This window comes from Paroedura picta, chromosome 3 (assembly GCF_049243985.1).
Source record: "Paroedura picta isolate Pp20150507F chromosome 3, Ppicta_v3.0, whole genome shotgun sequence".
Classification (NCBI taxonomy): domain Eukaryota; kingdom Metazoa; phylum Chordata; class Lepidosauria; order Squamata; family Gekkonidae; genus Paroedura; species Paroedura picta.
In genome coordinates this window covers 125,980,249-126,003,725 of record NC_135371.1, presented here as the reverse complement: position 1 = coordinate 126,003,725, position 23,477 = coordinate 125,980,249, and the positions used below count along the sequence as shown (strand labels likewise).

Here is a 23,477-nt window from a genome sequence, read left to right as displayed (position 1 = left end):
ATATGTTGGTTAGCATATAAAATTGAATGGTTAGGTGTATTTATAACATTTAAAATGCTTTACATTCTAAGCAAAGTTCCATTCTTCTGAGTCTACTGACGTCAATGGATTTAGAAAGGTGCAAGTCTGTTTATGATGGCACCACTGTTATTATTTTATTTTATTTTACAAGCAGAATAATGATGAGAAAGTGGAAGCTGCAAACTGCAGCCAATGGTAGCCTAGCACGTCTGTCTTGGGAAAAGCAAAATGTGAAAGCATATATTTGGGGTAAACAATAACAACAACAAAAGAATATACTTTGGATGAGAATAGATATAAATAGTAGGACTAGCAGCAAACATGGATATTAAATTAAACTTTATAACTTCGAAAAGTGCAAGGAGGAATGGAATGGGCACTAGGGCCCAGGGGACACCTGGAGGTACAGATCTCTCTGTCTCTCTCTCCCTCTCTGTCTTGCTGCATGTGCTTCGTTGTCCGAAGCGGCTGTTTCAGGCTGAAACAGCCAGCGTTGCGGTGCGGGGGGGGGGGAGGCGCTGGTGGCAGCGTGCAACCCAGCGCCTGCACACAGGTACAGAGCTCTTCGCCTGCGTGTGTGCGCCGACTGTCATGCTGGTGCTGGTGACCCCCCCCCTGCACCGCAGCACTGGCTGCTTCGGCCTAAAATGGCCACTTGGGACAATGAAGCGCACAACCCTACTAAAGATGTGATGCCATTGAGTCCACCTTCCAAAGCTGGCTTTTCCTCCAGGGAAACTGATGTTTGTTGTTAGAGACCAGTTGTAATTCTAGGAGAAATCCACCCCCCCCCCAACCAAGCTGGCTGACAAAATAATCCTTTTGTCCCAGTACCATTATTCCCCTAAACAGAGGATTGTTCTCTTTTGACCTATTAATGCTCCACCTCCCGCTTTCTCTCACTTCTTCCTGTTATTCATACTTCTCCTGCTTTGGTGGGTAGAACTGCATGGCGTTATACTCTACTGAGGACCCTCCCCTACTCAAACCCCACTCTCCTAGTATCCCTCAAATCTCAAGTTATTCTTCAACCTGGAGTTGGCAACCTTAAGCAGAGCTTAGCTTCATTACCTTCAGATCTATTCCTATAAGCAGTATTACAAAAGCAGTCCATGAATGTTTCATGCATTTAGTTTCTTGAGTACCCTGCATTCATTGCCTACTTTTGTGTAAACTCCTCTCTTTTTCCATGAAGTGCTGGCCATTTCGCTGAATCTGCAGAGTTCCTCTCTGTGTTATAGCAGGAACTACCCCATTTCCTAAATGCTATTCTCGTTCAACCCTTAGATATATCTGTTACGTGTGTTTGATGTGCTTTATGCGTGCTTGTTTGTACTTCTTTACATTCTCTTTAATAAAAACAACATTTCAGTTCACACTGGACTGGTTTATTTAGAGTTTCATAAGGTAGTATCCTGGTATATATAGGTTGAGATCTCAGGGCAATTCCACACCCTGAAAATAAAGTTTGACAGACGCCATATTTTTGGCATTTCAAATGACGTTGTCTACATCCAGTGTCCCAGCAGCAATCTGGCAGCCACATCCTCCATTTTAACTTGCTAGTTGGGAAATCCATAAAACTGGATTCCCTCAACTTCATTGCGTGTGCAAAAAGAGAGCAACCAGCAACTACCAGCAAGACAGCAGTGCATAACAACATGGCCAGAAGTAGCGCGATCTCAGTCTGCAGTGCCCACCCCCCTGCCCGCCTCCCTTTCCCTTTTCCCTGGAATGGGGCTTTTATTTATTTATTTTGGAGTAAGCTGTCTGGACCAAGAAATATGCGTTGGTCCATAGAGGCAGAACAAAATAAATTCCCACCCACCAGCTGGCACATAAAGTATGCCCCTCAACTTCTGTTCATCTTCAAGTGTCAAATTTCCAAAATGGGCTGGCTAAACTATGCACTATGCATCTATGATCATATGCATAGGCATAGCAACGAAGATTTAATTTTAAAAAATGATCGCTTTCCCTTTAAAGCTAGGAAAAAGCTGATTGGCTGGCTGCCATGACTGACAGGCAGGGGAAGACTTGCTGATATTGCGAGTCCCTCTCCACAACCATTTTAATCAGCCATGCGGAGTGCCAGGAAGCGTCAGAAAGCAGGAGAAGAAAGCAAGAGAGTGAGGAGGTGAGAAGTGGTGGTGGGGGGGTTATAACAAGCAATTGTGGTTGCTTAACGCTATGTTTTTAGAAGTGCAGAATGGCCCCCATAGTTACCTGCCTCTTACTAAATCTCCAATTACATTTGCTATTTTCCCCAAATAAATTCAAGAGACCTCCAGTTTGGGTAGGAATAAGACTGGCCTATTTCAAAGACCTCTTATAAGGATTATTAAGGTAATGTCCTGTAAAGTCTTTTGAACACCCAACTTACAAAATAAATGCTAACCAGAATATGAGTCCCTTTCCCACAGTTAGCTCAGCAATGGCTACTGATTTGGCATTCTGCTGTCTAAGATAGCAAAAGGCTGTTTGGAGTCTGAGGTTAAATTATCAACTCTGCTCCATGCATTGGTAAAATCAGTGAGCTCTCTTTAATGTTACCTGAGTTTTTGCCGTTCCTAGGCACTATCCCCCAAATTCTCCATGTATTTCCCGATCTGGAGTTGGCATTTCTAGGTGTTTTCAGGCTAGCAGTAGGAAGAGCCCCGCACAGATGCCAAGAATAATCTGCCTCTAAGGGGAGGTTTTAACATTTGTGGCAGACTTTGGTATTAGGGGAGAGGAATGGGAAGGCGACTGTAAGCCACTTTGAGCCTCCTTCGGGTAGGGAAAAGCGGCATATAAGAACCAACTCTTCTTCTTCTTCTTCTTCTTCTTCTTCTTCTTCTTCTTCTTCTTCTTCTTCTTCTTCTTCTTCTTCTTCTTCTTCTTCTTCTTCTTTTTCCATCTTACTTGGCCAGTCATTGCTCCTCCTTTAACTGCATTGTTGGTGGTGGAAAGTGCTGACATGTCTTAGCTAGACTTGGTGACCCCAAATGATTTTTCAAGACAAGAGACATTCAGAGATGTTTTGCCACTGCCTGCCTCTGCATTAGCACAGCATTATTCATGTGAGATCAGGAAAAAGGATCCACGGGATTGGAGAGTAGACCATTCGTAATATGGAGTTATTTCTTCTGTTTTTGTTCTCCTTTCTTTGTTCCACTTGGCATTATGCAAAGATAGTAATTATCTGCTCAGGGAATTCTCCAGCACCAGAAAGTTAGAATATGGAACCTTTTTAATTACTTTGCTGTAAGGGAGCCTTTCCAGGTGCCTCATTGGGCATTATTAAAAAGCCCAGGATAAAGTGAAATCATTTATAGCATTGTAAAACTTAGGTATAATAAGTGTGGGTTATGTAAGCTTTATACAGAAGAGCCCCTAAAGGCATTCTATGAGAAAAACAAGCAGCCACTTAAGGGGTAAATCAAACAGGACTGTTACCCTCTTAGTAGAGTTTGGCTGTGGGTAGCTTCATACTGAGGTTCTCTGGAACAAACAAATAAATCATTTCCCCATCTTTACCCTGAAAAAGTACAAGTGACCTTGATGAAAACAACAACAACAACAACAATAATAATAATAATAATAATAATAATAATAATAATAATAATCTTTAAACCGCCCGTGGCGCCACGGGCGCCATGGACTTAATAATTCGCTAAGGCCTGCCGAGGCGGGATGTGTTCGTGATGAGGAAGGGTCCGGATTGGACCCTTCCTCACGACAGACAATCAGAGGGACCAATCGGCAGGCGCGAAGCGCCTGCCGATTGGTCCCTCCGATTCCCAGCTCCAGGAACTGCGAGCCGCGCGCAGCACGGCTCGCAGTTCCTCCCGGCCTGACGCGGCGAGAGCGCGAAGCGCCTCTCACCGCGTCAGGCCACCGACCCAGGGAGCCCCCGGCAGCGGCTGCCGGGGGTTCCCTGCCTGGCGGCCTGACGCGGCGAGCCCGCCGCCGCCGCGGACCAGCCCGTCTAAGGTTACGACCTAGCGCCCGCTGCATTCCCCTGCAGCGGGCTTGATTACTAGTAATAATAATAAATTACATCCCTACATTTTATTAGGAGAATGAAAGCTTAGGTTAACTTTGGCTGGATCATGCCCCCAAGACAGAAACAAAACGAAAGAGGAAATGAGGAAGAAGTTTCTCCTTGGCTTTCTTCTTGTGAGTTCCCAACAAGTTTTGCAGTTAGAATGTTTACTCCTTGCTGAAGAAAAAATGCATTCAAAAGTACACATGGACAATTTTTCCAAAAGTTTGAATCACATACATTTAGCAATATTCTTCACATTGTGACATAGGAATATTCTTTAACTCTGCAAATGCTGTAGGATTAGTCAGACTGCGTACATCAGTCAGTTGGTGCATGTAATCCTCAGTTGTGGTGTGAACGGTATCAATGTACATCTTCCATGCCTTTTCTGGAGCAGGAGTCTTGGGTTTAGCCTTTAAACTTCTCTCCAGCCTTTTCTGTTTATATTTAAATTCCAGGATGGTTTTTGTGTATCTGTTCATTGTGGTCACAGAGGAAGCCATGCAGCAGGCAAAGGAGCCCCATGCAAGACTGAAAAAAATAAAATAAAAATGTGGCAGAAAAGGCACACACAGATATATAGACAGCTTTTAAAAATACTTCTTTATAGCATGTACTGAACTTCAATGCACTTTTGTGCAGTCTGTGGATATCTCCTCCAGTTCCATTAAAAAAAAAGGTTTCTGTCACTCATGGCTATGGTGAACATTCTGAAAAACTAGGAACAGGTTGATAGAAATGCTTAGTAATAAAAACAGTTAGTGAATCTGATGATATTATAGAGGGCAGAAGAAGTGGATCAGTGTACTTTATTCATTCCACCAAATGCCACAGATTCCCCACAGAGTCACTACCTGGCCTCTATTGCCCAGGGTGTTTTGTGGCTGAGGAATATAATATGTGAGCCTAAACAGAACAGCAGAACATCAGGAGGGAATATGCCAAGCACAACATGAAGGCACTGGGAGACTCTCTTGGTTCATGGGAAAGCCACAGAGGATGAAATTATTCATTTCCTGTTTCCAAACTTTACAATATTTCATGTCATCTTTAATCTGTAACACAACAAGCCTTTTTAGTGTATCTTTTTATTATATCTAGGATCACTACAGAGCCTCTTGAGGCGCAGAGTGGTAAGGCAGCCATCTGAAAGCTTTGCCCATGAGGCTGGGAGTTCAATCCCAGCAGCCGGCTCAAGGTTGACTCAGCCTTCCATCCTTCCGAGGTTGGTAAAATGAGTACCCAGCTTGCTGCTGGGGGGTAAACGGTAATGACTGGGGAAGGCACTGGCAAACGACCCTATATTGAGTCTGCCATGAAAACGCTAGGGAGCGTCACCCCAAGGGTGAGACACAGTGCTTGCACAGGGGATACCTTTACCTTTACCTTTAGGATCACTAGTCATTTTAAATGGATAATTCAAATGAATAATTAATCTCTGCCTCCTACCATGCTTCATTGTTTAAGCAGAAATGTAATTTTACTAGTGTCTATACTGGGAATAAAATTCCCTAGGTAATTGGTACTCTCCATATAATTGTTGCTGTTAGCTTGTTGGTGCTTCAGGTAATTTATTTGAGAAGCAAACATACATAATCTAGCAATGGGCTTTCAGACACTTCTGCTTATCCAGACAGTTCTCTCTTGCCAAAATAGCTCTAAACCAACCAATCAGAATAATTTCTGAATCATGATAATTCATTATTATTTTCAACAATTACCAGTAGGACCATCCATAATCCCAGGTCTGTGGACGCCAGTCTTCTGGGCCAAGGTTGACGGTCATTTGAAACACAGTTGTATACATCATGTGAGCAACCATTCCCAGGAGGCCTGAAATGTTAGAAAACATAACTGTAGCAACTTTCTGATTTAGTCTGTTTTCCAATGTTGCCTTCGGTTAATCCAAAAGTTTGTGGGTTATTGGATGAAGTTCCCAGAAAACGTTGAAGCATTATCCATGTCTTTGTTTATGGGTTTATACTAAGTAATTTATGGGATCTATCTCTTCTTTATGGTTTATGCTTAACTGACTGAGGAGGCATAGGCCTTGGTGGTTTTACCCATGATGAGATAAGGAAGATAAATCTCATACTAAGGTAGGAGTGTGTGTGAGAGAGAGAGGGGGGGGGGTACGTTTAATCTGCTTGCCTGGATGATTTTGGCATGAGACATTTTTTTGTAAGGAGTGGAGAAATTCTGGGTGCATGCCTGAAGGTATTTCTGTAAAAGGAATTGATGGATAATATCATAATAGGCCATGGTAATGTCTATTCTCCTACTGAAATATATAAAATATATAAAATTGTTTCTTACAGAGAAGCACTATGTATGATGATACCAACATCAGATGTTCATTTGTGGTATACTTTTCATGCCATCAGGAGTTGAGCCACACGGGGCTGCTGACAGCCCCTATGAAACCCCAGACAAAGATTCCACCAGCTTATGACCATGATCCAACTCATGAATCTAATTCATAATTTTATAATTTGGTGGCCAATATAAGATCCCACTTACATCTGATGAAGAGGGCTGCTGTTCACAAAACGTTCATGTCCCAATAAATATGTAGTAAAGAAATTAGTAAAAGATCTATTTAAGTTTGTACCTTTACCTAGCACAAAAACAAGGCAAATTGTTTATGGATTAGTGCTGGATGAGAAGTACTGGGATCATTAGAATGGATTTTGTTGATATATTTTCTAAAAGGATTGTGTCATTTGTCTTATAACATGGAGCCTAATGCTTCTATTACAGCATGGAGTGAAAATTTACTACCAAGTGGTTATCATGGTCAAGTGAAAGATAGAGCTGCCCAATTTCAGTACATCCAGTATCCACAGGCACCAGGGGCTTTGAGTTGAGCCTGCCCCAGTCTACTTCTCAGTAAATAGATTAGCGAAACAAAAATTGCTTTTTCAAATTGTTTCTTGCATTTGAATCGATGAACATTCAAAGTAAAAACTATACCTGCTAAAACAGTGAATATTGCTGCAAACGCATTGAGCTTCAGCCCATCTAGGATGCTGATGGAATGGCAGATTTCAATCAACATGAGAGTCACACCCATCAGAAGCAAAGTAATGTAGAGGAGCTCTGCTGCAATGGACAGCCACAGAACGCCTGGAAAGCAAAGGCCAAAAGCAGTGAGGGTCCGAGGTTCTCCAAGTCTGGTTGGATATCTCCTGTGCTTAAAGCTATTAATGTGGTGTTGCGTGTTTGTTTGTCTGTTTTTAGAATCTGGTGACCAGTTTTTCACAGGTGGAAGTGAAGAAGTTAGATTTCTGTCATAACTTTTGTTCTCTCTGTATTGTTCTGTGTTGCTCCCATTTCTTGGCTTTGTTACTTTAACAGCACTCTGATACATGGATATTTAGCAGGTAAAGCTTTTCCTACCATTTATCTGCATACCATGGTAAAGGTAAAGGTATCCCCTGTGCAAGCACCGAGTCATGTCTGACCCTTGGGGTGACACCCTCCAGCGTTTTCATGGCAGACTCAATATGGGGTGGTTTGCAAGTGCCTTCCCCAGTCATTACCGTTTACCCCCCAGCAAGCTGGGTACTCATTTTACCGACCTCGGAAGGATGGAAGGCTGAGTCGACCTTGAGCCGGCTGCTGGGATTGAACTCCCAGCCTCATGGGCAAAGCTTTCAGACGGCTGCCTTACCACTCTGCACCACAAGAGGCTCTTCTGCATACCATGAGAACCTGCTAAATATCTTGCATGTTAAGATATCAGTAAAAGGAAAAGGACTTTTAGTAACTTCTTAACACTGGATTTTCAAAGAGGAAGGGAAGGAGATGATAGATACTAGATATGGGTGTGTGTCTTCAATGGAACAAAGTACCTTAGTCTAATGGTGCTGCTACAGCAGCATTATGAACTTGTGAATGCAGCGAAAGGAGCATTTTGTATTTGCATTTGGATTTAAGTGCATCTGCTTAGGAAGAAGACTTGCTGAAACCCATATGATATATGAAACAATGATAGGAGCTTATTATTATTATTTTGCTTTTTCCAAGGCCTTTTTCCTTTTGGCTTCTGATTTAAGATCTAATTTGGGCTGTTGTGGACTCTATCCAAAATTGATGTCCCCTGAAGCTAAAGTGAGAGGGCCTTCCTTCCACTCAAAATTGAGCACAAAAGTTATTAGAATTTATATCTGAACCATGGAAGCAGAGCTATTCTTTTTTAAAGACCATGATTCAGAAATCTAAAATAAAGGAGCAGAAACCCAAAATAATGGCAATATATAATTACCTCGATCTGCTGGAGGCGTCAGGCTGATAAAACTTCTACATTTCTCACCTATAAGGCATATAAAGTATATACTTTCAATCATCATTTGTTAAAAAGACTGGATGTCTCATCAGCCAGCATAGCCTTTTCTCTTCCCAACACTTATCAGAACAGAGCCTCCCACGAGCAGTAAGAAGGGAGCTGAGAACAGATGGTGGGGGAGACCGAGATAAAATATCCCAGTGCTATTTCAAATGCAAAGGGAAGAAATTTTTAAAAATCCATATATCTTTACACTAGAAAAGAAAGTTTGGACTGCTTCACAAATGCACACATGTAGCATTAAATACGAAGACTACAATGTCATTTTTCCATTCTTGTCCATTTCAAAAACACAAGGGGTGAAACTCTGATCTCTTCACACAACTGCCCCCATATATTTTAATGGGGTAAACCAAAAACCACACCCACATGTGCAGATTTCTCAGAATATTTATATTTTAGGTACCTATATCACACAACTGCAAGGTGACCTCATATGAAGTTCCCCTGAAGGAATGTATGTGACAATTAATGACTTTTGACATCTTCAGCTAACTGATCATGTGAAGATTTGTGAAAACATAAAACCAAATTTGACTCAAACACTCACAATCTTCAAGCACACAACTCCATGGTCAAATATCTAGCTGCCACATCTGTAGGACTTTTCATTGGCTCAGTTCTTGGAAAAAAATTATATTAGAAGAAGAGTTGGTTCTTATATGCCGCTTTTCCCTACCCGAAGGAGGCTCAAAGCGGCTTACAGTCGCCTTCCCATTCCTCTCCCCACAACAGACACCCTGTGGGGTGGGTGAGGCTGAGAGAGCCCTGATATCACTGCCCAGTCAGAACAGTTTTATCAGTGCCGTGGCGAGCCCAAGGTCACCCAGCTGGTTGCATGTGGAGGAATGCAGAATCGAACTCGGCATGCCAGATTAGAAGTCCGCACTCCTAACCACTACACCAAACTGGCTCTCTAGAGGCAACTAGAGGCAAAGCCTGTTGTACCCAGGAATAAAACAGGCACTAGGATGAACACCTGCACTGTGGCCTTCCTTAGGGCTGGCTACCTGGCAAAAGCTCCTGCCTACCCCTAGACTCTTGACGACCCACCTCCAAACCTCACGGAACATTTCTGACCCAAGGGTCACCAACCTCCAGCTGTGGCCTGGAAATCTCCAGGAATTGGACTATAGAGACCTGCTCCCCAGGGGGAAACGGCTGTTTTGGAGGGGGGGGGGGGAAACTCTACAATGACAACTCATCCCAAGTCTCCTGGAGATGAAAGGGCTTGCTTGAGAGGGGGGGAACTCTGTGGCAGAGAGGTTGCAGGATGGGAGAGGTTGGGACTTGGGGATTTGCTGAAATTGGAGGTCATTTCCAGGCAATAGAGAAATGGAGAAAAGCTCTGGTTTTTTGATCCCATGGAGGTGCAGGGATGTCAGGCTCCAGGCAGGAAACAAAAAGAAACGCTGGGTGGCAGCAATTGCTAATAACAATAAGCATCTAATAATTAATAAACTTGTCACAGTTTCTTCCTTTAATGAAAATATTTAATTGAGAGCAAAATTTGCTTAGAGAACTAAAAACCTTTCATTCAGTACATTCTTCAGTTCAATTCAATATCAGAGTAAATCAAAAACAGTTGTATACTACAATCAAACATTAAAAGTTCTTTGGTTGGCAATTACTGGTTGGCAATTCTCAATGACTGCCTCTATGTCAGCTTTTCTCACTGTTTTTACCATTGAGACCCCCTGAAATATTCTTCAGGCTTTGAGAAACCCCAGAAGTGGGATCTCCAAATCCAAGCTGGAGGCTAGCATCCCTGCCACTGGTCAGGGGTGCCATCCTCCAGGTGGGACCTGGAGAACCCACAGAACGAAAGCTCCTTTCCAGATTGCAGAGATCACTGCCCCTGGAGGAAAGGGTTGCCTGGGATGGAGGGCTGTATTGTGCACACACGCACGCACGCACGCATGCACACACACAGAGAGAGAGAGAGAGAGAGAGAGAGAGAGAGAGAGAGAGAGAGAGAGAGAGAGAGAGAGGTTACATTTAATATGCTTAACTGGATGATTTTGGCATGAGACACACAGATGCCCTATCTACACTTTCCAGATCTTCCATGCTATTGGTCTCAAATTTGCTTTGTTGTGATGGTCTTTGAAAGACTGCAGCAAGACCAAGGTGATATCCATATGGAAAAGGAAAGCCTATGACCATTTCTGCACGGAATTGATTGACCCTCATTGGCAGAGTGCTCTCTTCCTATTGGCGGCATACCCCAAGGGAGGGCCAATCAGGTAGGGAGTGAGTTGGCAGTACACAAGTTCAACTTTATAATGTTTAGTGATAGTGATAGGTATAATGAAGTGCTCCCTTGAACAACATCTGGCCTTTTCAATATCCCCAAATATCATTCCAATTCCAAAAATACTATCCTTTGCTGTGACATTTCTTACTGGTGTCTTACTATCATCCTAGACCGTTGTCTTCCTGTCAGAGATCACTTCTGCTTGCTTCTTATTAGTTGACTCACCAGAGGTCCTTGTCCTTCCTTTTAGTTCCAAACTAAGCCAGCATGTCACTAGGTCTTGTTCTATTTCCTTCAACATTTCTGGATCTATTGTTTCCTTTTGCATCTATAACTAAAGCCTTATTCTTGCTGCAGTCATGTTTTCTTCTAATTACTCAAAAATCTTTCTCACTAGCCATCTGTCCCATCATCATCTGTGATGATGCCGCCATCATGTCCAGTCATTTGCAGCAGCAGAAAGCAGTATGGACTTGCATTCCTTCTTAGATAGGATGGTAACCATCTTATATTTGAGAGGATAACAAGGTCAGCAAAACTGGGTACCCACTGAAGTTAACCAGAGCTTCCATTATCACCACTTGCTGGAAATATATGGGAGAGAAAGGCCCTGGAACCAGGGTGCTGGGTATAGGCTTAGTCTCATGGGCCACCTGCTCATAACCAGAGGAAGAGATGGCTAGCTGGAATAGCAGCAGCATCACCAACAGCAAGGTGCATGGGGACACCTGCCTGGGGGTGAACAAGGAGGAAGGAAGCATGAACTATCAGGACAATGCACCTATGGCTTTCAAAGTTGCCCAATAGCTGGAAGAGAAATAGAGCACGTGGTTCTTTTGCAATTTGCAACTGACCTGGGGATGGTGTTTTTTAGTGTGCTGATGGAAGCTCCTCTTACCCTTGCCCTCTTGCACATGCATGCATCTGCACACACTCACCCACACACATTAGTTGCAGCACTTCAGTGGAAAAAGATGGAGTATAAAATCATCCCATCCTGCCTGCTGTGAAGCAATTCCCAGCAGTGGAGAATGGTGACAGACACAGCAGGCTGGGTTGACCTCATCACTTCCCATATCTACCCATCAGCTAATCCTATCAAGGGATCCATTTCACATCTCTGAAGACCTTCAAAATCCTGGTGCTGGCTCAGCACTTCCTTAATTCTGCCTTTCCTCAAATTACTTCTTGCTTTCACAGAATCCCGTCTGTCCCTCTCCCAGACTACTTAGAGCTCATCTGCTCCCTTAGTCTTCTATCTGTCCATCCATTTTTCCCATCATTCAGTGCTGGAAGCTTCTTCCCCCAAGCCTTTTCTGTAAAGGCTTGAAGTTTATTGTTGTTAATAATTCCCATATCTCTTTTTAATTGAACCAAGTGTTTTGTAATAGTATTCTTGCATATCCTCATAACTATGTCAAAGTTTTCCCCTACCCAGTTTTTAGACTATGGGAAAAGACACATTGCTCGTTTCCCCTCATGATATTTTCTCTTTTCAGAAAGCTACATTTTTCTGAAAATTCTTGAGTGACTGACAAAATCAGTTTTTCTCTTCATCATTTCCAGTATGAAAAAGCTCCAAAAGGAACACTGGCATTTATGAAGACTAATGTCATTGTATAAGTGTCATCTCAGTACTTCACTAAGAGAGCTGAGGGCATGAGATTGTGTCTACTGTTTGTCCTCTTCAGTAAATTAAGTTGCTGGTTCACAAGGAAGAATAGTTTTTCCCCTTTTTGTTAGAAAATATTTGGCACAAAAGGCAGAAAACCGAATGGACTAGCAGTGGATGGAGGAAGAGCTATGAATAAATGAAACTGGGAAGACTCAGACCATTTCCACATGAGGAATCTGCCCCTGGACAGCCTTCGAATGTTGGCAGCTTTTAGAGCCCCCTCCACATGACATTGCCTGCATCTCGAAGCTGTCAAGGAGCTGCCTTGAGTTTTAGCCATTTTTAAATCGCAATTAGGGAAATCGCCAAAACTGGATTTACAACCCTAAATCGTGTGTCCTGTTGATGAGCAACCAGGGGCAAGCCCATATGGAGGGGGAAAGGCTCGATAGTCTCTGCAGTGTTTTTGTGCCCTTGCACCCACACTTCCCTTTCCATTTCCTGTTGTGAGTAATTTTTTTAAATGGTGTGGTTCGCATTTCAGTGCAAATGCAAGCCTACACTTTCAAAGGTGAAATAAAATCTTCATTAAAGTGTCCATAGACTTTTTGGGATCAGACAGGCAAAACACAACCTCTTTTCTGTTTTCTGAAGGTGAGAAATGAGCTGGGAAATAGTGGGGGGCAGGTGATTGGGCTGCCTTCTCCTGTTCATACAAGGGTCTGACCACTATGTTTTTAAGCCAAGCATTTACACAAAGTGTCTTTTTGGGCTCCAGGGACCATGTTCAGCCTCTCAGAAATCCACCCAGACAGAAATAAAGTGCAAGAGAACATGAATCCCAAAGGGGGGGGGGGGATGCTGTATCATTCTGGCATTTCTCCATAACAATGTGGCAATGTTGATTTGTATTAAAAATGTATATGTGCCTTTTTAAAAAACAGATTGGGAAGGGGGGGTGAGAAAGTTTCAGTCCATGAGAAAACTGCTGTGGTTTGATTGGTAGCTTGCTGTGATTAACAAGCCAAGGAGCGTAGGGAGAAGTTCATTTTCCTTTCCCTTGCAGGCAAAAAAACTGTAATGGGGCGGAGGGCAAACGCAGAAGGGGTCTCTTATAAGGAGGTTTACAATCCCACATTTGCACGCAGGAAGCTACTTGCATTTTACCCCTCCGTGCAGAAATGATTTTAAATAACAGAAATGGAATTTGTTAGCTTAACCAACAATATGACAAAAATGAAGTAAAGAGGGTAGACTTTTCCCACATGTGGTGGATATGTAAACAGGCAACAGATTATTGGAAACAAGTGGTGAAAATTATATCAATTAGAGATAAAGATTCTCTTTAAGCCATAAATCTTACTATTAAATTGCATAGTTGGATTTACCTAAAAATCTTCAAGCAGCAGATTTATGTATGATTACTACAGCCAGATTAGTCTTTGCAAGGAATTGGGGGAGGGGAGGGGAGTCGCAAAAATCATTACTGGCTGATGAAAGTAAAAGAGACCTATATATAGGTGAAACTAATGGTTTATCCAGGTTTGCCTCACTAAAGTCAAAGGTTGTGCAGAGATTAGAATTTACAGCAAAATGTGGGAATCAGAATTCATAACGGCCATGCCTGGCAATCAACAGGAGCTTGGGGAGGGTGGGAACAAGTGAAGGGGCCATCAGTGTGGCACATCTCTTCAGGCAACCCCTGGAAGTGATGTCATTACTCCCTAAGAATGCTGGAAACTCTTTGGTAAATTGGTAGTTTCCAGTGATTCCTAGAGATTACTTATGCCACTTCTTTGTTTTCCTGGAGATATAATGCTTTAGACCCAATGGCTGTTTAAAAAAAAATCCATGCCACTGCTCCAAGCAGCAGCAGGAAAGAATTGGGGCAAGGTATTTCCTGTCCCCATTAAGGCACTGTAAACTGATTTTATAGGGGGTTTATGGTTTGAGTAAACATATGGGCCTTTTACCTGCTATGTATAGTCTTTTTATTATGTGGATGCTTTTATTGCATTGAATAAATATTTTTATAAAATGCTAAGTGAACTTCCAGTCATGCTTGCTTTTCAGTGGTATAATTCAGATTTATACAACTGTATCCCTACATGGAAATAATTTAGCCAGCAAATTTCAAGTGCTCAAGGCATTTCAATGATGTGATCTCCAGAATGTGCTTAACAGCCCTGTTAGGTAGTCCATTAACAGGGCAAAATTTGCAAATTTAGATTTGTAATTAGATCAGACATGTGCTATAAGAATAAAAAGCAACTGCAGGAGAGGGACTAATTTGAATCAATACAGCAATGAAGAAGGGTTTAGGATGCTTTAGGATGCTTTGCTTTAGGATGCTTTGGGCTGATCCTGCGTTGAGCAGGGGGTTGGACTAGATGGCCTGTATGGCCCCTTCCAACTCTATGATTCTATGATTCTAAGGGAGTTAACCCTTTCTCCTCCTCCTCTTCAAATATCCTAATAGCCCTGAAAGTGAAATAAAAGCAAATATCCTGTGGATTATTTAATTTGAGGTTAAAGTATGTGCCAGGAGGTCACAGATATTCAATATAACATGTAGTTTAGCCTTTGTTATCCCTTGATTGATGGGCAGGTGGTGATGGCTAGCCAAAGGCCACCTAGAAAGTTTATAAATGAGTCAAGATTTTAACTAATGATTCAGCATTCTCCCCTACTCCATATAATCTTTATAACATTCACCGTGTAATGATGTACTGAGTGACACCTCTTCTGCACAACCGATTACGCTTGTTTGTTTGTGTCTTTTTTCTCCTGGTTATGTAGTCCGGGGGGAGGGGGTCCCAGGACTGGCTTGACATCCCCTCAGTTGGCCCGCATCAAGGGAATTTGGAGAAATCTGTATTCCCCTTTTCGCCATGGGATCCAATGGTGCGTATGTCAGGGTTGATCCATGTGTGAGCAGGAAAACTCATGCTGTCCTCAGTCAGACATTCCCAGCCATTGGTCCCACCTCCCTGTGAGCATCACTTCTGTCATCTACCCTCACAACCTTCTCCAGATTAAAAAAAAATCCAATTACATTACAATGCAGTCCCAGTATAACAAAATAGCAAAAAAAAAAAAAAGCAAAAATAAAACACTACCATGTTTGGTTGGCACTTTTCCTTCCTCTTCATTTTTCTTTAGGTTTCAACTTTACCTTGGTTTCAGTGTGATCTGGGACAGTCAGCATGTGTGTGTGTGGCAGTGGTGAGATAAAACAACCCAGCTTTTTATCTCCTTGTTTGTGTTGTTATTAATTGTAATTTTAAAAAATATATTTTGGACTTGGTGGGGGCACTCAAAATGTGACAACACGGCACTGGAAGATGATTGGGAGTTCTCATCATGTGATGATGATTGACAAGTAAAAAAATGGTGGGAAGTTTTCATTTCCTGTCCCTGGGCTTTCGCATAAGGACAGAAGTCTGGGGGCAGATGGTGGGAAGCAGGGCAAGGGCTCCCCATGTGGTCAGATGTTCCCCATGGTAACAGATCGGGGGAGCCATCTTGAGGCAAAAAAACAGGGGGCAACACAGCATAACCACTGGGTGAGTCTTCCATGTGGATGAGGTCTGAGAGTGACTGGTTCAGGCCCAATGTTACCCAGCAGGTGTGCATGGAAGAATGGGTATTTGAGCCTTGGTCTCCCAAATCCTCATTTGACATCCAACAATGCCACATTGTATCTCCTCACATGAATTTGTTGAGATAATACCAATGCAAGAATGGGTGGTGCACTTACAGGCAGGGCCGGATTTTCCTATAGGCTTCAGCCTAGGGCCTCAAGATCAAGGGGGGACCTATATTCCACATTTTTATAAAGGTTAGTATCAATCACAACATATTGATATATATCACAGTAATTATGTATTTTATTATTTTATTATCTCTCATGTAAATTACAAACTTAAAAGTGGGAGGTGAAAGGGCCACGTAAGTGGAATAGCCTAGGGCCTCTTTTCATGTAAATCTGGCCCTGTTTACAGGGGAGAAACAGATGGACAAAAGAGGCAGTTAAACTCTTCAGCACCCAGTCGTTCTCCCTGCAATTTCCACCCCTGAAGCCATTTGTCCCCTGCTTGGCTGGAGGGGAAAACTGTTTGAACAGTCCAGGAGCAACAGTGTGTGTGTGTGTGTGTGTGTGTGTGTGTTAAACATCTCCTCAATGTTTAATGTCCCCACCACCTTACTTTTGCCTTGTGAGAGAACCTAAGAGAAGCCATGTTGGATCAGGTCAGTGGCCCATCCAGCCCAACTCTGTGTCACACAGCGGCCCCAAACCAGGTGCCATCAGGAGGGCCACCAGCAGAAGCTCTCCCACTGTTGCCCCAATAGCAACACAGATACAGAGCTGGCCCACGCAGAGTGTTCCATCTATACCTTGTGGTTAAAAGCTAATGCTGGAACTCTGCTCCAAAAGTTTATCCAATCCTCTCTTGAAGATTCAGAACAAGTTTAGAGTCCAGTGGCACCTTTAAGACCAACAAAGTTTTATTCAAGATATGAGCTTTTGTGTGCATGCACACTTCCTCAGACACGATATCTTGAAATGGGAGTAAGCAGTTCATACTTATAGGCAACGAGTGAGAGTGAATTAACATACAGCACAAAGAAAAAGGAAGTGTGCATGCACACAAAAGTTCATACCTTGAATAAAGGTGCTACCGGACTCTAAATTTGTTCTGCTGCTTCAGAGCAACACAGCTACCCACTGGAATGTCTTTTGAAGATTGTTTGTAGTTGTCACGACTTCTTGTGGCAGTTAATTCCATATGTTATTTACACTTTGGGCAAAGGGCTGGAAACAATCTGTGTTTTCCTTTTCACATGAGCCATTGTACCAGCTCTACTAAGCCGCATGGTTCATACAGCATTGAAAACATTCTTCTAATGTTTTGGTTAGGCACAGGAAGACCAAAGTCTGTCATGGCAGACTTATTTTGACTGCCTTGATATTTATGCAGACAATGTTTAAAAGCCAAGCAGAACAGCTAATCTTTTTTTTGTTTAAAGCTTTTTACTTTCCGGCACAATAAAGAGATGGTGCTTTAGATTTCTTATGGTTGGAGTACTGACCATTGCATTTTAATTGCCAAATAACCAGAACTGATGATCCAGGCTGGCTCACAATCCTACCTGAAGCTCTTCTGAGTAAGTAAAAACAAAAACAAACAAACAAATAAACCCGTTTCACTCAGTCTAGAATAAAATCAAATTGTAGCTGCTTTTTGTCATGAGCTGGAATCCTCAAATCATCATGTATTATAATGCAGTTACATGTGAGTAAGTGTGTGTGTTTGTGTGTTTTAAGGGCAGTGACTAAAGTTAATGATTTATTCTGGATTTTTAAAAGAGCTGGTTTCAACTTCTTTTATAAAAAGGCAGAGTCTGTGGCAGACTATTTCTTATTCATCTCACCTTGGATTCAAAATCTGAGCTCTGGAAGCCAAGCCTAAACTGATCTACTCAGAAGTAAGCCCCACTTTGTAAAGCATGGATTACTCCCAGAAAGTGTTCTTAGGATTGCAGCCTCTGTTATATTTCAATGTGTCTTCCTATATCCCCCTATAATGTGTGTGATGCTCAATTATGGGATACCACGTTAAAGGATGCTCTATAGCATTTTCATTATTTGCCCTTATTTTGCATTTTCAGAAGGTAGCAATGTTATTTTGCAGTCTTTTAAATGAGAATAGTATTTTAGACACTTTGGAGGAAATGCAAACTCTGGAAAAAATGCAGCATGCTGTGTGTGATATTCAGGTGACACAAAAGAATAAGATATTTTCTTCAGACAGCAGTTCTGTAATATGTAGCATTTCTCTTTTTTCCCTTCAATAACATTTTCTTTTTTAAAATGAATATTTTCGAATCAGTAGTCTATTTGTGCTCACAGGAACCACCAGGAGCAAGCTATTGTTGCCATTCTTCAGACTGGGAAGTAAAGCCAAAAGTGACTTTCCCAAGGCAACGATGTGAATCTGTGGCAGAGCAAGGATGTGAATAAAGGTTTCCTGAGCACAAGCCCATCACTTTAAGAGGGACCATTGCAGCGGTTGTGTCATATATCTCCCCCCCCTCTTTTGAGATGCCACAGAATAGCCATTCACACACACAGATACACACATGCACAAATGCACACAAGGACTAAGAAGTTGCTGGAGTGAGTGCTACTCACCTTCGCCATTGAGAATCTCTTCACAAGAATACCAGATGCCAGCGTGAAACTTTCGGTCCACAAACTTGTCGTCCCCTGTCTCCCAGACATACTGAACCACGCTGCTGTCATTTGCGCCGGAGCTATTGAAGCGGATGCAGTGGGTGCCACCCCGGAGTTCACTGCAGAAAGGTTTGGCTACTTTCCTGGTTCCTTCGCACCAGTAGCTGCTGCTGAATGCTGTGATAGAAAAGATTAAAGAGACGCAGCTGAGAGAGAGTGCAGCTGAGGCTCTCTGCCGCCTGTCCACCCCCATTGCCTGAGATCTGCCTACTTGTAGAGCCAACTGCAGCCTTAAAAGATGCTGGAAACACCCACTGCTGATGCTTTCTTTTCTCGGCATCCACTGAAAACCACCTCTTTTGTACAGCACCAGATCCCCCACCAAGAAGCAAGTCTGGACAGTTCTGAAGTTAACAATGAGTAGTTAAGAGAAGTACTTGAGTAGAGATAATCAAATACTTGACAGGAGCCAAAATTTACCAGAGGTACAAAATCCTGTTCCTTCTGCCTCCAGAGCCCCTGACCTAGCAATGCCAGGGCTCAGACCGCGGATGTTTTTCAAAATGGCAAGAATATCTCTGAGCATATAGATTGCATTTCTTTCTTTCTGAGTAACTACAGTCTGCCTTCTCCACTCCAATATAAGTGGGGTTTAGAGAGCATGATCCAGGGCTATTTGCTCCAGACAGATACCAACCATAGTTTGAGAAATCACTTCTGTAAATCCTTGCAGAGAGAGAAAGAGGGTGAGTGAGAGGGAGCACTGAATAGGGCACAGGTCTGGCTGGCAGAGCTAAGAGAAGATTATAAAGGACATGAAATTATACGAGAAAAGAATTTAAGCACATCTGTTGGTACCTAGGAATTAGATTAAATCCCAGGTAGACAGGAGATGTAGACAGATTTCCTGACTAGGGCTGCATCCATATATCTTTGGTTATTGTGCTGTTCTGACACTGTAGCAACCATTTGCAACTGAATTTCCTAGTGTAGACAATCCAATTGCAAATTACCACTAGAGTGCAATAAGAGTGCAATATTTAATGCTGTACGGATGCAGTCCAGGTTCTAGGGAAAAAAGGAAATGCTATTTTTAGAATTTTGAGTTTAGCACAGTCTTTAGAGACTTCTCTAGGTCAAGGCAAGAAACCCAGGATATGTCCTGGAGAAAAGCAGGGGCTCGTTTTTGTCTGAGTCACCTGTCTCACCCTCTGATAATTATAAGATCCATGCAAACTATGGAGATGAACAGTAAGTGTTTAATGCTGTAACCCAAGTCTAAGAAACTTGAGTGACAGGAGATTCAAATGGAATTTATGAGATGAAATTAGCAGTTTGGAGTGGCATGTATTTATTTATGGCAAAGTTATACACAGGAATCATATAATAATATAAAATATGTAGTCAAGTTTATACAGTGGGTATGCAGACTGATTAGACAATCCCCCTAAATACTAATATTTAAATTTTCAGTCCACTCAATTGCAGCTGGGGATAGTTCAAAGAATCTGTCACATCTCCCTGGAAAACACGATGCTCACATTCCTGTGATAGATGGGAAGTAGTTTGGCAGGCTGCAACACAATTGCATTCAAATCCAGCTATTTTGCACCATTTAAAAAACAGGTTTGCACAACTGCCAAAGCCTGTTCTTATTCTGTTATACATTTTCCATACTTTATGTTGCAAGTTAAATTATGTGGGCTTCTTGTTGGTGTTTATCAGGTTATGGATATCAATTGTAACTGATTGCATCCATGTTCACAACTATTCATTCACTAGATTGAAATGTTGTACATGCAAGATTTGTAAAGATTTTATTGCTGGGTGTTGGGATTTTAGCCCGAAGAATCCAAACGAATGAATGAATGAATAGGCCCACATCAGCCATGTCTTTGTGGATGAACAGCTGTCTGGTTTCAGCGATCTTTCTATAGTCACAAAGAAGAGCATCTTGTCTTTGGAGTTGTGGGGGAGTGATGCGACACAATGTGGTCGCCAATAGGCCAATACGTCTCCTGATGGTTCTCATTGCTGTGTTGACTTGGACATTGTGTTTTGATATGGCCACACTGAAGCACCATTTATTTGCCATATAGAGAATGGAGCAGAATTGTTCTCTCATGCCCTTGAGGGACAGACCAGAACCAATGGGATGAAATTAATTCAAAAGAAATTCTGTCTAAACATCCAGAAGTTCCTGACAAAGTGGTTTCTCAGTGGAACAGGCTTCCTCGGGAGGTGGTGGGTTCTCCATCTTTGGAAAATTTTAAACAGAGGCTGGATAACCATCTGATGGAGAGGCTGATTCTGTGAAAGCTTAAGGGGTGGCAGGTTACACTGGATGAGCGATAGGATTGTTGTCAAGCCAACAAAACTCACAAACAGGCTTCTATAGAAAGAAAACTTTAATTGGAAGTAGATCTGAACACTTTAACATTCGAAGTCAAGACTGTTTGATATCAGGGATGCAAGCAGTTATCGATACAATTATCCCGCCAAAACCAGACTCGTTCCCGAGGGGAGGGGGTCACTCTCTCACCCAGGTACCATCCCAGGCTTCCTGCCAAGGTGCCAGAGTTAGCACGGCCTTGGTCAGGCCGGCGCCTCAGGCTAGCAGATAAGATGTTTACAGGAACACTGTCAACAATGTATCACAGCAGGGAGACTATGCAGTGTGAAAGTGATGGGATCAAAGGAGGGGGGGTGGATCAAAGAGATACTACAGAGTCATAAGCATTTGGGTTACATGGGAAAGGTAACAAAAACAAAGCACGTCAAAATGGAGTCTCTCAGGTTCACTGAAATCAAACATGGCAGAGAGCAGAAGCTTATCCTGACAATTGTGAGTGTCCTGCATAGTGCAGGGGGGTTGGGCTAGATGACCCATGAGATCCCTCCCAACTCTATTATTTGATGATTTATGTATCATTTATTATTCATAATATGTCAGAGTTACACATAGGTGTCAGGATTGTAGAATCTCTGTCATAAATTAGCCTGAGTTCCTCCATGTCAGTTATACTGCTTGATTGGGCCTGGCGCCTGCTTGCCCTGGCCTTGTAGTTTGTAAGCTATAAAATAGAATAGTGATGTTATGTTAACCTTTATCTTGTTGTGGGCTCACAGGGTTGTTGTCACCTCTCTCAAGGCTGGGAGAATGGAATCCTGTTGTTGTAACACACATGTCTTTTCTCTCCTACCCCCCCTCCTTGGGAACTGTCAAGTTTTGGGCGGGAGAAATGTATTGATAAGCTGGGGCAAATCTGGCCTCTGGTCAGATTTGACTTTCAGTCCAATGCGTATAGTGCTAATCAATAAAACTCTTTTCTTTTGAATAAGTTTTGTTGTGAGTTTCCTGTGCGTCTGACATCAAGTCAAATCTCACAACTCCTTTCACCTGCAAAGATGCAGGGCGAGGGACATACTTTTTCTGAGCAGGGAGAGGGCCTGGATTGGGACCTCTCCCAGGGCGACGGCGCTAGTGCAGGGCCGTACAGCTCGGGCATGCTGCGGGCAGTCTCGGGGACAACCCCGGGGCCCGAGGAATTTTTGGAACGACACGTCACCCAGCGTAGGCGATTGTCAAAGTACGACCGCCCTACTGGGGACGAATTGTGGCCGGAGCACCTGGCGCTGCCTAGCTACGGACTGGAGCCTGTGGGTGAGACACAGGACTTGCAGTACAAGCTGGACAGGGTGACCAACTGGCTGCAGGACGTCTCGGGTCGGCTGGATCCGGAGGAGAAACGCCGGACACAACGCCTGTTGAAGGAAGTGCTCGGTGGTGGTGCGCACGATACCAGCGGGCGAAGAGCGAGCGGTGGGCTTGCCCTGCGGGAGCAAGGCATGGCTGACACGCAAGCAGCGGCGGATGCCGAAGCGGTGGCCAGGGCCAGAGCGCAGCTGGAGATCGAGGCGGAGGCGGCGGCTCGAGCGAGAGCGCAGAGGGAGAGGGAAAACGAAGACGAGGAGCGAGAGGACGCAGGCGGCGCTGGCGGCGACGGAGCCGGAGGAGACGGCGCGGGGGGAGACGATGAAGCAGCGGCGGCGGCGGCAGCGGCGGCGGCGGCGGCGGACGTTGCGGGAGCCGAGGCGGCAGCAGCAGCAGCGGCACGAGAAGCGGCGGCGGCGGCCGCGCGGGCAGCAGAGGCGGCGAGAGTGGCAGAGCGAGCGAGAGTGGCGGCGGGAAGAGGACGAGGCATCGGCCGTGGTGCGAGACCCCTGGTCCCAGCCCCGGCGCCAGCGGATTGGGGCCCAGGACGCCTACCTCCCCACCTCCGTGGAGTGGAGATGCGGAGCACCTATAAATTCAAGGCTAAGTTTTCTGGGAACCCCGCAGATTTTCCTACGTTCCTGGTGCATCTCCAGGCCTACATGATGGACATGGGTTTCACTTTCCATGATGACGCCGAGCGGGTGCGCTTCGTGGGGGAAGCCCTAGAAGGCAAGGCTGCCAAATGGTTCGTGGACTTGTACCGTTACCATCCCCAAGCCATCCGTAACTACAACCATTTTCTGCGGGCCATGCGCCAGATGTACGTGGAGCCGTTCGAACGGGAGACTGCAGAGAAGAAACTCAGAGCCCACCGGCAAGGAAAATTGTCAGTGGTTGAGTATGCCAGGGAATTTAAGGAGCTGGCGTCTTCGGTGCCAGACTGGACCGAACCCCAACGCGTACTGGCGTTTGTGGGGGGCCTCAATCCTACTCTGGCTGACAAATGCCTCCTTTTGGAAGACCCGCTTACTGTCGACGGGTGGGTCCAATTGGCTGGGGAGATGGAAAATCGATTGGAGCGGGCTTCGATGGTCCAGGTCCTGGCTGGAAAAACCGTGGCGAAGACTTCCACCCCGGCGAAAGTCAAGCCCCGCGCGAAACTGGAGCCGACTGAGCGCACCCGGCGCATGGCAAAAGGGCTGTGCTTAGGCTGCGGCCAAGCGGGGCATTTTCTCGCACAATGCCCGTCA

The 23,477-nt window shown here is 43.9% G+C and overlaps 1 protein-coding gene across 3 annotated transcripts; it reads right to left on the bottom strand.

Moving 5' to 3' along the window:
* Positions 1–129: 129 nt before the first annotated feature.
* Positions 130–22,088, bottom strand: GSG1L2 (GSG1 like 2). 3 transcript variants are annotated; one of them, XM_077327643.1, is made up of 6 exons: positions 18,990–22,088; positions 18,468–18,686; positions 8,319–8,366; positions 7,025–7,177; positions 5,773–5,884; positions 130–4,582 (listed from the first exon to the last, which is right to left on the bottom strand). In XM_077327643.1, the coding sequence occupies exons 1-6, from the start codon at positions 19,093–19,095 to the stop codon at positions 4,291–4,293; spliced, it is 930 nt and encodes a 309-aa protein (XP_077183758.1). In that variant the 5' UTR covers positions 19,096–22,088; the 3' UTR covers positions 130–4,290. The 3 variants fall into 3 exon arrangements, with proteins under 3 accessions (XP_077183758.1, XP_077183756.1, XP_077183757.1); XM_077327641.1 differs by lacking the exon at positions 18,990–22,088 and having other exon boundaries at positions 18,468–18,978; XM_077327642.1 differs by lacking the exons at positions 8,319–8,366; positions 18,990–22,088 and having other exon boundaries at positions 18,468–18,978.
* Between the last annotated feature and the right edge of the window lie 1,389 nt (positions 22,089–23,477).